Source organism: Sciurus vulgaris (genome assembly GCF_902686455.1).
Source record: "Sciurus vulgaris genome assembly, chromosome: 14".
NCBI classification, from domain to species: domain Eukaryota; kingdom Metazoa; phylum Chordata; class Mammalia; order Rodentia; family Sciuridae; genus Sciurus; species Sciurus vulgaris.
Window position 1 is genome coordinate 75,949,636 of NC_136475.1, and position 12,531 is coordinate 75,962,166.

The following is a 12,531-nucleotide window of genomic DNA, read 5'->3' on the forward strand; positions in this document are numbered from 1 at the left end:
ACTGCACGGGCTCAAGGGAAGGGTCAGGGCAATGAGTCCAAGGGCTATTGCCCTAACCTAGGCAAGATACCAGGGTGACGTGGACCAGGATGGTGACCCTGGAAATGGTCAGAGTGGTTGAATTCTAGGCCTATTTTCAGTGTAAAATCCAAAAAGATTTCCTGCTTCATTAGATGAGAAAGTGAGAGAAAGAAGAGTCAAGGATGGAGCCTGGCCACCAGAAGAAGGGAGCTGCCACTGGAGATGGGGAATGATGTGGAAGGAGCATGCTGGGGGCAAGATCTGAAGGCCAAGGTCAGGCTCTACTGATGTGGAGGTCTGCAGGGGGTCAGTGGAGACGCTGGGTGGACAACAGGAGGTAGGCCGCTGGAGCCGAGGAGAGAGGTCTAGGTGAAGACAAAGTCTGAAGAAAACAGCATAAAGCTGCGATGGGATGAGACCACCCAGGGTGTGGTGCGGGTAGAGAAGACCAAGGAGGAGCCCTGGGGACCAACAGTTAGAGGCCATGAAAAAGAAGAGAACCAGCAAAGGACATCAAAAAGGAGTAGTCGGCAAGGTGGGAGAGGACGTGGAGGGTGTGGACTCCTGGACGTCAGGCAAAGAAAGTATATCAACCCTGCCAAATGCTGCCGCTGGGTCCAGTAAGGCGCAGACTAAGAGTGGACCATTCCTCACCCCACTACCAATTTAAGGGGTGTCTCTGGAGCAGGAGCTATAGAGGACAGGGATGGGTCCCCATTTAGTTAAATAAAAGGCCATCCTCAAACCTCACAGCCTTCTCTTCCTCACCCCAACAGTCTCTAGACTCTGTTCTCTGAATCAGGCATCCCCAGCAGGTCGAGGACCCACTGCTGACAGACAGAGAAGAGAAGGAAAGGGAGCAGGGCCTGGGCATGGGACTTCTTAGCACTTCTGGTTTAGACAAGGCAGCACCTTGATTTCCAAATGGAGCCAGTCCAGGGATGCGAGGTGCCTCACCCACATGGCCCAGCAAATCTCTAGCAAGAGCTACCAATAATCCAGTGCAGACCCAGTATCCTGTGCTCTGCGCAGGTAGAAGCCCACATTTCCTCTCTCTTCACCTGGACCCGGCCTCAGGACAAGCTTCTTGCAGCCCACACCTGCCCCAGGCCACCATTATCAATGCCCCCTTCCAGCAATCTCCCTCCAGCCTGAACAGAGCTACATATGCACTAGAGATAGGTTGATTCTCTACAATAGCAATTCAGAGCCTTCCATCCACACCAAATCCACTCTAAAAAAATATCAAATTATTTCCATCATTAAATCCACAATGCCATAAAACAAATTGCATCTCGGCTATTTATCTGGAAATTTCTCTAGTACTCATTGCTGGCATCCCTGAATGCTTTAGCATAAGGAGTGGCTCAAGATGAATTGCCATGTCCACTGGCTGGTTACACAGCAGCATTTGATGGAAATTTGATGTTTTATTGGCTTTTTTCCCCAGTAATTGAAAGAAAAGTCATTTTCCACTGAGGTCAGGCCGGTGTTTGGAGAATCCATTTGAGCTCTGGTGGCCGACAAGCAGGTGTAGCTATTCTTGAAGCACTACCCTGTTTATGCAGGAATTCCAGAGATTTCCTGCACAATCCCAGGGACTCCTAGATCTCTGAGTCCCACCAGGAATCTGTGGGGTCCAGAAGTGAATCCAAATAAAATAATAACTGCAGCCAGCTCTCCAGGCCCTAATGTGTGAGACACTGGCACCTTACTCGCTGTCCCACCAACCTGTCCTTCATTTCTGTCCCATAAGGAAGGACCAGAGAAACCAAGCCACCCAAGGTGGGTGGTGAGTGTGGACTGTCTGACTCCAAGGCCCACAGGGAAGACAGAGAACTCTATGTAGGCTGTGCCAGTATATTTTAGAGACAGGAAACGGGACATTACCCGGAAGGAATAAGATGTCGTAAGTGGAGAAATGACTTTCCCAAAGGTGAGTTGGGAATGAAATCTGAGTTCATCCTTCCACTGTGTCTTTTGGGTTTCACTTTGCTTTGTTTTTCTTTACTCTTCCCATGATTCTTCAGAACTGCAGCTTCTCCAGAATCTTCAGTGGCTCCCCTGCCTAAAAGAGGAATTCTGGGTTGCATTTAAGGGTTCCTGCCATGATCCGTTTTGTCCCCGTAGGTCTCTCTCACCATATGGGGCCTTCATAGCACTCTTCCTAACAGGCCCTCCAGAACCATCTCTCTGCCCTAGAACGGAGTTCTTTAAAATGGACTTCTAGACTTTACCTCAACACACCCACCCCTTCCCACTGGATCTCAGCCACTTTCTCCTCCCAGAATGACAGAACTCCCCTACTCTCTGTGCTAAAGCCCACCCACCCTTCCAGTCCTCACTGACCACCAAAAGCAACAAACCTCCTCCTGGCGCTCCCTGCTCCTCATGGCATTTTGTATCCAAGCTGTACCTCCCAGGTCGGCCTAACGTGTCACTGCCCCCGCTCTTCAGATAAATTTCTGGTCTATGTGTTTGTTGATTTCGTGACATCATTTCCATAGCTTTTACTTCACAGCCAGCCCATCCCTCCGACAGGAATCCTTTCCCTCGCCCACGCAGGACATGAGCAGGACTCAACCCAACTACAGCTATTTGAGAAGGGCCAGATCCTGACATTAAGCATACAAGATCCATCCGCTGGAAACTGAGGAACCCTGATTTGGATACAAACCTAACGTGCTTCTGGTTTCTACAGACAAACCAATTGATCCAGAAGGTCTGCATTGGAGAGAACAACGTGATCGAGGAAGAAATCCGCGTGAACAGAAGTGTGCACGAGTGGGCAGGAGGAGGGGGTGGTGGAGGCGGAGCCACCTACGTGTTTAAGGTAAGGTCCACTTGGCCAGATTCCCAAGACAGGGACTTCTGGGTGTCATGGGGTAGTAGCCCAGGACAGCACTGGACAGAAAGCCCTGAGATGCTCTATCCCCATTGAAAGATGAGAAGCTGAGACCTAAAGAAAAAGGGGCCTGTTGTTCCAGAAAGGGCGGCTCTCCTCTCACATTCTTCAGCCCAGGTTCACCTTGCCAGGGCTTCGCCACCCTGCTGCAGGGCTCCAAGAAGATCCTTCGTCCCTCTTAGGCCAGTTCTCTGTCCTAAGGCAGACCTTTCAGATACCATCAGAACCAGGCCAAAAGCTAAACTCAGGGAACTTCTGCCATGGGGACAATGGGGCTGAGGGTTTAACCTTGAATGTGGAGTCAGAGTCAGAGATACCTAAGAGTGGAGAGGAAGGGGAGAGAAGAGAGACCTGCTTCTAATCCCAGCACCCAGACTCCAAGACGAGTCTGAGAAGCTTCAGAAAAGGGACTGGAATAAGTGGCCTCAAAGATCTATTCCCAGCTCCGATATATGTAATGTGACCGCATGTAACTATGCACCCACACACATTTGTGTATGCCCTGACTTTGCTTCTCGGATAGAACTCCCACTGATACAAGCACTGTGAGGGGTGGGGTTATTATAACCTAAGTTTGGGGTTCTGCAAACAGCCAGGTTTAAACATTAAACCATGAGCTCGAGGTCTCCCGCGTGGATGCCCAGCTCAGTTTCTCAATCTCTGAATGTCTCCCCTGGCCAGATGAAGGACGGAGTGCCAGTACCCCTGATCATTGCAGCTGGCGGTGGCGGCAGGGCCTATGGGGCCAAGACAGACACGTTCCACCCAGAGAGACTGGAGAATAACTCCTCAGTTCTAGGGCTGAATGGCAATTCCGGAGCCGCAGGTAAAGCCCACGAGCTCCCCGCCAGAAATCTCCCACGGACTGTGTGGCTTCAGCTCACCACGCTGCCGTTAGACACCTGGAGGCACAGTGGCCGCTAGCCCCTGAGGTGCTGGGAACGCTGGCTGCTGGTGCCAGCATCAAGCAAGGGAAGACAGACAGCACCCAGGGTCCTAGTGACTACCTTTCAGTCAGCCATGTGAAACCCGCACTCGGCACCCTCGCCCTGAAGTCCCCAAGGCTGGCAGTCCCCACAGTCCACCTGGGGGCCTCCACTCCGCTCTGTTGACTCCACTTCAGATCCCAACTTGTGACTGATGTCAGCTTCATTTTCTAATCCTGGCTCCCTCTTTCTAGCACACAGTCATCACTATCTGAAGCCCCCTCACCTACCCACTCTAGGCCCCCTCTGGGTAGGGAGAACCTCAACCCAGAGTTCTTCCCCAAGACCCTTCCGGGCGGGGACCTCCTCCCCAGACACACACCAGCTGAGTCTGCTCTTTCCTCACAAGACTCCTTGCCATCACCTGCTGTGATCTTTGGAAGTAGATGCCTGGTGAAATGTCACATGGAGCAATTAGGGACCTGGAATGTCAAAGACCAGCAGGAGAAATTGGTTGTGGTCAACCTGAGCCACATCCAACCTCAGCTCTGTAGGTTAAATTCCTTGGCAGCAGCTCAAGGCAGCCCCAGGGATCAGGAAGCGTTACCCCTCCCGCCGGCCTTCTCTGCTCCTGGCCTTGGGATGGCTAAAGCACACGAGCCGGGGCATGATGCCACCTGCACCTTTGCCTCTCAAGCCCCCAATCCCACACTGGGAGGTTTGCTGTGCATTTCACACACCCACTCCCCCACTGATCCTAGCATCAACCCCATGAGGTGGGTCGTCTCATCCCCAAGTTACAGGTGAGACATCTAGGCTCAGATGGGGGAAGTCCATGCCCAGAGTTTCACAGCCAGAAAACAATAAAGTTCCTGGCGCTGTCCGGTGCCTAGTCCAGGATTCCTGCAAGAAACCAATGCTGTGACCTCTGCCAGCCTCCGACACTCGGCTGCCCAGAGACTCGTGGGTCCAGTTGTTGTTAGGGTGGGAAGCAGCTAATGAAAGGAAGCTGTGGTGCCTCAGGGGGGTGGGCATGGGGAAAAGAGTTGTCTGGCTGCCTGTCCCCACCGTCACAAGTCCCTAAGCACACTCCCTGCTTCTGAGCCAAAAAAGCCTAAAAGGAAGCAGAGGGACCAGGCAAATTCCCTAAAGACAGGCTGTGGCCAAACTGGTCTCCTAGCCCAATGGCTCACTCCTGGTTTTCCAGCTGTGGACTGCGGAACCCTCGGGACCCACTGAAGTCACCCCAGGAACTGCAGCAGGTGGGAGTGCCCCGGGAAGCATCCAGCCTCCTTAGGGAGGCCTTTTCTCCTCTCTCCCCTGCAGGTGGTGGAGGTGGCTGGAAAGATAACACTTCCTTGCTCTGGGCCGGAAAGTCCTTGCTGGAGGGCGCTACTGGAGGACATGCCTGCCCCCAGGCCATGAAGAAGTGGGGGTGGGAGACCAGAGGGGGTTTCGGAGGGGGTGGAGGGGGGTGCTCCTCAGGTGGAGGAGGCGGAGGATACATAGGTAAAGATGATTCGTGTTCAAGGTGTCACTCCCTCCCCCACATAGTCCTAGGCATCCCCCTCCCTTTCCCATCCTGGCCCCCTCCCCCACGTCCTCCCCAGTGTGGCCTATGATGTAACTGCACGCTCCCCGCCGCCTGGCTGGGCCAGCCAGAGGCAGGGTGTTGGCTTTCGAGCTAGCACCCCGCCTGCAGGCTTCCTTGGCTACAGCATCAAGATCCCACGTGATCCTTGATCTCCCTCAAAGCCGAAGCTGAGGGGACTTTGGCTTCCCCCACTATCCTTTAAGCCACTGCAAGGACCCTGTGGCCCGAGAACCTTGGAGGCCACCCTCCCCCAGTCCCACGCCTTCCTTTGAGTGGCCTGGCCAAGGCAGCGCCTCAAGGGACTTTTCTGTGGCTTCACTGGCTCCTCACTCTGTCCCCTGCCCAGCCCACCAGCTGCCAGAGGGCACTGCTCTCCATGCCCATGGAGCCACTCCTGAGGGCCACTGCAGCAGCCCCAGCCCAGCTCTCCAGCAAGCAGCCAGTGACCCAGCTGCCGTCAGCAGAGGCTGGCGCCCCCGCCCCGCCCCCAGATTAGGCCACACTGCATGCCTGCCCCGTGCCGTTCGTGTCTGTGTCTCGCTTCCACGCGCTGTATGAGATGCTCGTGTTGACCACACGAGGGTGGGCGGGAGGAGCCCGGGGGGAGCCCCAGATAACCCAGCCCCAGATGAAAGGAGGGACAGGAGCCTGAAGGCACAGGGGCTCGTCTCTCCCCACTCCCCAGCCCTGACCCAAGGGGACTGGAGAGCAAGTCCTCACCTCAGTGCTGTTGTCCGGGTTGGTCCTGAAAGAGGCCCCAACCAGCCTGGAGAGACTAAAGCTTTCTGGACTCTTGCTCACGTCATTGGCTTCCTGGGGGGGGCCTCAGCAGAGTGGTAGACTCCCCGGGAGTGTTGGCCCCAACCTGGAGGAGAAAGAGGCCCAGACACCCAGCATCCACTGAGCCAAGTCCCAAGCACAGCCTCTGTGACCTGAACCTCCCTTCCCTCCCCACCCCTCCTGCCCCTGAGGCCCCACGACCCCTGGCTTTGGCCAGAGCTGCATGCTCCGCTGACGCGCATGTGTGTTGAGATTTGGGCACCCACCTCTCTGTGTTCAACTCTTTTCTGGTTTGCCACAGGTGGCAATGCGGCCTCAAACAATGACCCTGAAATGGATGGGGAAGATGGGGTTTCCTTTATCAGCCCCCTGGGCATCTTATATACCCCGGCTTTAAAAGGTACCCTCTGCCAGGTGCTGGAACAAACTTCCTTGGGCCAGTTCTCCCACCAAGCTAAAACCTCAGGGTCACTGACACGTGTCCAGGATACAAAGGCACAATTATAGATCCCTGGCAGGCAGGTCTTCCTAGGCTCATCTCGCCGAGTATTCTGGAAGTCAGGATGTGTGATGTAACATGGACATCTAGGCTGGCTGGTCCTAGAAATGCAGCAATAGCTGGCACACCGGTACCTGCCCACCTAAGGGTCCTGAGTGTGGAATTTCCCCTCGACACACAAAAATGACACATCCTCTGTCTGAGCTGCACTCACCAGATGCATGGGAAAGCTTCCCTACACAGAGATGTGCTTCCGGTGGGACCTAGGAACAGGGCCCAGAGACCCTACAGTGAGCAGCTGGACATAAAGCACAAAGGCAGGAGGTGGGGTGCCGGGCGGTCTCCACAGGCTCAGCCCAGTCTGACCCTCCCCCTTGTCACCAGTGATGGAGGGCCACGGGGAAGTGAATATTAAGCATTACCTAAACTGCAGTCACTGTGAGGTAGACGAATGTCACATGGACCCTGAGAGCCACAAGGTCATCTGCTTCTGTGACCACGGGACAGTGCTGGCTGAGGATGGCGTCTCCTGCATTGGTAAGGGGACAGGATGGGAGAGGGGAGGGAGCCATACCTTGAGCAATTGCTTTTCACACTGACTCAATCCTGCAAGCACCCTGTCCCTGCACTGCCTGTGCTGTGGCGACTAGCCAAGGGACCTTGTGGGAAAGATGAGTTGTAGCTCCTGAAGGAGTCTTAGTCATCCATTCCATCCCTCACTCAGGACATCTCCACCAAGGAGTCATCCCACATCCCCTGCAGCACCCCAGTGACAGGGACCTCGGCACCCCTAAGGCACTCCTTGTCTCTAGAGTTTTAGAGTCAGGGCCCTGTTCAACTCACTGCAGCCTTGTGAGTGCAGGTCTGAAGACGGGACTTCTGTCTTTTTCCTTTAAACCTTGCCCAGATTAAATATTCTGTTTGTTTTGATCATACAGATACAATTGTGCCCTGTCCACCACCCTGCTGCCCCTCACCTGCATGTGTTCCAGGTGCCTATGCCCCTCCAGAAGTGTGACTGGTACCCGGCCAGACGCCTTGGTGTGGTCTGGCTAGCAGGGGGAACCTGGGACCCTCCTCCACGTGTCCTGGGCCCTGGGCCCTGGAGCCACACAGGAGCATTTCAGCCTGAGGGCTCACTGAGGGCACTCTACTCTTGGGTCTTCGCGAATGTGGAGTCCCCGCGGTCCTCAAATGCCTTCTACACCCACTTCCCTTTCTCCTTCCTTCTTCTTCCTATACTGTGTACGGGGGATGTTTTGGACCAACACCCAGAATTTGGTTCTCATTCCTGTTCGAGTTTCCCTCCACCCCAAAGCTGGCGTCGTGGGCCTGTAAAACCAGCACATGCCTGCTTTATACCAGTGGTCCCCCAAAAGGAGGTGTGACCAGCTGGGAAGCAGCGGTTGACTTTTGTCCCAGCTAGGGAGGGTATTTGGGACTTGAGACCAACTCAGAGGAGACGCAGTGACATTGTCAGTGCCCCCTTGGGACTTGTCTTCCAGTGTCACCCACCCCGGAGCCCCACCTGCCACTCTCGCTGATCCTCTCCGTTGTGACCTCTGCCCTGGTGGCCGCCCTCGTCCTGGCTTTCTCCGGCATCATGATTGGTGAGTGTGGTGGGGCCTCGGGCTTCCAAGTGCAGCAGGCAGGACTGGCAGAGATGAATGTGTAGTGGACACCAAGATGTCACTCTGTCCCACTAGTTCCTGTATACCCCGGTTTTACAAGATACCCCCTTAGTGGTGAGGAAGGCGCCCAGGTCAAGCCAGAAAAGAAACCCCCAGTCCTTCTACCCACCAGAGTGGCAGTTCCCTAAGGAGACCCTGAGCTTGACCCTCAGCCCCAGGCATGGCCTCCTGGCTGCTCAAGGGGGTGAGGGGCACTACTCAGTGGCCAACCCATGAGGGCCCACGTTCTCCCTCCACTCCCAGACTTGGCCCTCAGCTCTCGTGTGCTTCGGCAGGCACAGGCCCCGTATGGCCCAATCCCTACAGGCCACTCAAGTCCACTACCCAGGCCCTCCCACCCGAGCAGAGAGAATGGGAAGTGGTTTCCATGGGTTTTCCATTCGGCCAAGGCGAGCTGACCCGAGGTCCCAGAGCTCAGCATGATCCAGCTACGCTTTCTACTGGCAGCTAGATGCCCGGGGCAGATGGACAGGGGCAAGAAGACGGGCGAGGGAAAGGCTGCTGGCAGCATCTGCAGGCCTGCCCCACAGGGTGAGGGAAGCTGCGGGGGGACAGGGAGATGGCACCCCATGTTGCGTCCCCATATGGTGCCATCCTTCAAAGGGACAGAGAATAAGAGATGGCACTCCTTGCACGCTCATCGTGTGCCTGGCAGTTTGAGCATTTCAGATCATTAAATCCAAGGAGGGGACTCTGAGAAAGCTGGCAGGGTCCTCTCTGCCACCTCAGTCCTCGTTCCACTCGCTCCTGGTGTCGACTGTTTTGACTTCCCACACCCTCCTATTCCCGTGTGGCCCTTCATGTTCCTTGTCCTCCACGTACAAGGCACAGCCTCTTCTTTATTCCTTCCCCATCAAGCAAATAAAAAAGCTCTGTGTCATGGCTGGTGCACTTCATGGACGATGAGACTGAGCCCATCACGGCTGACCGTGGGCAGCCCTTGCCCTGGCCTGTGAGCGGTGGGGCTGGGCCGCACCAGCAGAATCCGCTCCAAATCACCATTTCTCCCTGCCCCCTGGAGTTAGCCTTGGAGAGCGTCCTCAGAGGCGGCAGTAACGTGATAATGTCACTTGCATGGTAGAGCGCTTTGGAACTCTTCAAAACCATTTTATGTCGGGGAATTCATTTCATTATGACAACCCTAGGAGGTGAGGAGTGGGGGGCTTTGGGGAACAGGGAGGAATTACTGTCCAGAGAAGGACAGCGGGGTCCAGAGAGGTCGAGTGGCCAGGTCCACCTCAGGCGGCTCCAGGAGAAGCCACATGGCTTGGCAGGTCTCCTAGGGCCACAGGGAGCACGGCTGACCAAGTCCACAGCTGCTGCCAGTCCACTGCTGTGTTTGCACGAAGGTCACCTCACCTCACAACTGGGCACCTCAGAAATGCAATGGTAGACCTGGTTCTGGGACACCTGAGACTTTTCTGTGGGCCTAGGTGGGCCTCAGAACTCCCTGAGAACTTCACCAAATGTCTGCTAGGGTACTGCTATGCGACTGCTCGTCCCTCCTTCACGTGGACTCGGACTGGCAACACGGTCTGATGGGTCTCAGCCTTCCCCAGCTCCTTCGCTATTTCCTTTCACAGGCATCTCCCCTGACAACATCCCAGCGAATCTAATTTTATCTTACGACCCAGACTAACATAACTCTGCCCCGGTACGATCAATAAACTCTTTTCCATTTATACAATTTTAAGCTGTACCTGTGCTTTAAATGACATTTTAGTAAAAGGACACTCTCACAAGTTAGTAAGTACGATGAAAAAGTTAAGAGCTCAGGGGAGGAGATTGAAATCCTGGAAGGCTTCCTGGAGGAGGTGGCCTGTGCTGGGCTTCAAGGGTCAGGCCCCTTGCAATGGGCCTTCTTCTGTCTACAGTGTACCGCCGCAAGCACCAGGAGCTTCAAGCCATGCAGATGGAGCTGCAGAGCCCAGAGTACAAGCTCAGCAAGCTCCGCACCTCCACCATCATGACCGACTACAACCCCAACTACTGCTTTGCCGGCAAGACCTCGTCCATCAGTGACCTAAAAGAAGTGCCTCGGAAAAACATCTCCCTCATTCGGTGGGTTGGGGGGTATCTAGGGAGTTGGATGCCATCGCAGCACCGTGGATTCCTCTAGCCTCAGCCATCCCTGGTGGTACCCCCAGCCTCCCAAAGAGACAGGGCTCAATGGTCAGGGGCAGGTTGTTTAGCACCCTGGGTATGTATGGAGTTCATACGATGAGAGGAACCAGGGGTCTTTTCAAATTCCACTGGAGCACCCCCTCTCAGTGACCCCTGGTCCCTTACCCCTCTGTGGGGCAGAATGCTCCTCCTCTTAGCATCCTGAGCATCCTGTCCATCCCTGTCATTCACCACAACACTCCCCAGCAAGTGTCTGCCAGTGATCTGTCACTTTCCCAGGTAGTGCAAGCCTCTTCCAGGCAAGGGCCATGTCTTATTCAGCTCTGTGTCCCTGGCAAATACAGAGATCATTAACTAGTCACTAAGTGAATGAACTTTTGAACTTCATGATAAATCCCTGGTTCAAACCTGTATTGGTCCATTGGCAATAGTACCGAGGCTGGGTGGGTTATAAACAAAAGAGTTATTTTGGCTCAGGGTTCTGGAGGTACAAGGTCTAGGGCCACATTTGGTGGTGGCCTTCTTACTGGAAGAGGCAGTGCTGGACATCACTTGGCGAGAGATAAGGAGCGTGTGTGTACCCTCTGAACTCTCCTTTAAAGGCAGCAGGGGTCAATCCTGGGGTCTCCACCCTAACGACCTAACCTAATCCCACTGACCTCCCAAAGGCCCCACCTTTAATCATGATAGTTGGGAGAGTTTCCACCCTCTTGTACCTGGCGATGGGGGTTAATATTCCACACAGGAACCTTGGGGACGCACTCAAGCCATACCCAGACCATAGCAGGACCCTTCTTACCAGATTCAGAGAAAAAAGTAGAAGCCAAGGATCACAGAGCAAAGCCAGGGCTGAGTGTGTATGTCAGCCCAAGTCTCTCAAGGGCCACGAAATGTGACCCTTGGACTCAGTGCCCCAGCTGCCACTTTACTGCGACCCACTTAAAATCTTATCTTCTCTTTGCACAGGGGTCTGGGTCATGGCGCATTTGGGGAGGTATACGAAGGCCAGGTGTCTGGAATGCCCAACGACCCGAGCCCCCTGCAGGTGGCTGTGAAGGTAAGAGGTGGCTCCCCATTGGACCTGACCTTGGCCTGTGGTCGCTGTCAGCTGCAGCTCTCAGCCCACAGCTGCCTCCTTCTCCCCTCCCTCCCTTCTGTGCCCAGACGCTGCCTGAGGTGTGTTCTGAGCAGGATGAACTGGACTTCCTCATGGAGGCTTTGATCATCAGGTAAAGCCACAGAGAGACTCCTGCCTGCCTCCCGCTGCCTCGAAGAACATGAGAGGTGGCTACAAACATCTCCAAGGGACATGTCCCCAGCATGTCCGCTCCGCCCAAGGGAAAACTTTCTAGTGTCGTGGATACTTCTTACTAGAGGGTACAACCCCCCATGGTTGTCTCAAAAAATATCTGTGTGGCCTGATCGTCCAACTGCTGTTACCTCCCTGGAGACCTCCGTTGGTTCTTATTTCCCCCACTTCTTCTTAAGAAATAGAGCATGCTGGTTTCTGAGAGTAGAAGACATAATCTCGCTCCCGGCGAGTCTTCTGGAATCAAGGCCCTTTTCCCACCCAGCTCATAGATCTAGTATGAAGGAATCGCACCCATAATGTGAGGGAAGAACAGTCACCCAGGGTCTACGATGGCACCACTGAGTCTCAGTCAGCTGGATTCTTCACCCTGTGACTCTGGGTCTAGATTTCAGCTGGGATCTTGGTGCTTAAGGCTCCCGAGGCATCTGCTCTGACAGCAGCGACTCTTAAGTAGGCAGGAGTTTGAACTCCATCTGCTGGGGGCTCATAGCCTCCTGTGCCACAGAGAAGCCTCTACACATCCTGACAGATGGGGCAGCCTGGGATGTCCCCTTGGTGGATAGTGACAAGGAACAAAGTCAGATCTGTGTGAATGAGGAGCAGGTGGCTCTGGGGCCCCAGGAAGACAGGCAGTAAGGACTGCACATTGCCTTAAAATAATGTTGACTTTCTGATTGTA

General features: G+C 54.6%; 1 protein-coding gene across 2 annotated transcripts in view; it reads left to right on the forward strand.

Annotated features, from left to right (window-relative positions):
* Positions 1-12,531, forward strand: part of ALK (ALK receptor tyrosine kinase) — a 663,114-nt gene that overhangs the window by 624,033 nt on the left and 26,550 nt on the right. The window contains exons 14-22 of one of the 2 annotated variants that reach the window (XM_079109946.1): positions 2,723-2,854; positions 3,608-3,752; positions 5,179-5,361; positions 6,528-6,626; positions 7,110-7,262; positions 8,231-8,335; positions 10,291-10,477; positions 11,507-11,597; positions 11,705-11,769. In XM_079109946.1, the coding sequence (XP_078966072.1) occupies positions 2,723-2,854; positions 3,608-3,752; positions 5,179-5,361; positions 6,528-6,626; positions 7,110-7,262; positions 8,231-8,335; positions 10,291-10,477; positions 11,507-11,597; positions 11,705-11,769 (1,160 nt within the window). Of the gene's footprint in view, positions 1-2,722; positions 2,855-3,607; positions 3,753-5,178; positions 5,362-6,527; positions 6,627-7,109; positions 7,263-8,230; positions 8,336-10,290; positions 10,478-11,506; positions 11,598-11,704; positions 11,770-12,531 lie in introns of those variants that run through there. The other variant, XM_079109947.1, reaches the window with a different exon arrangement.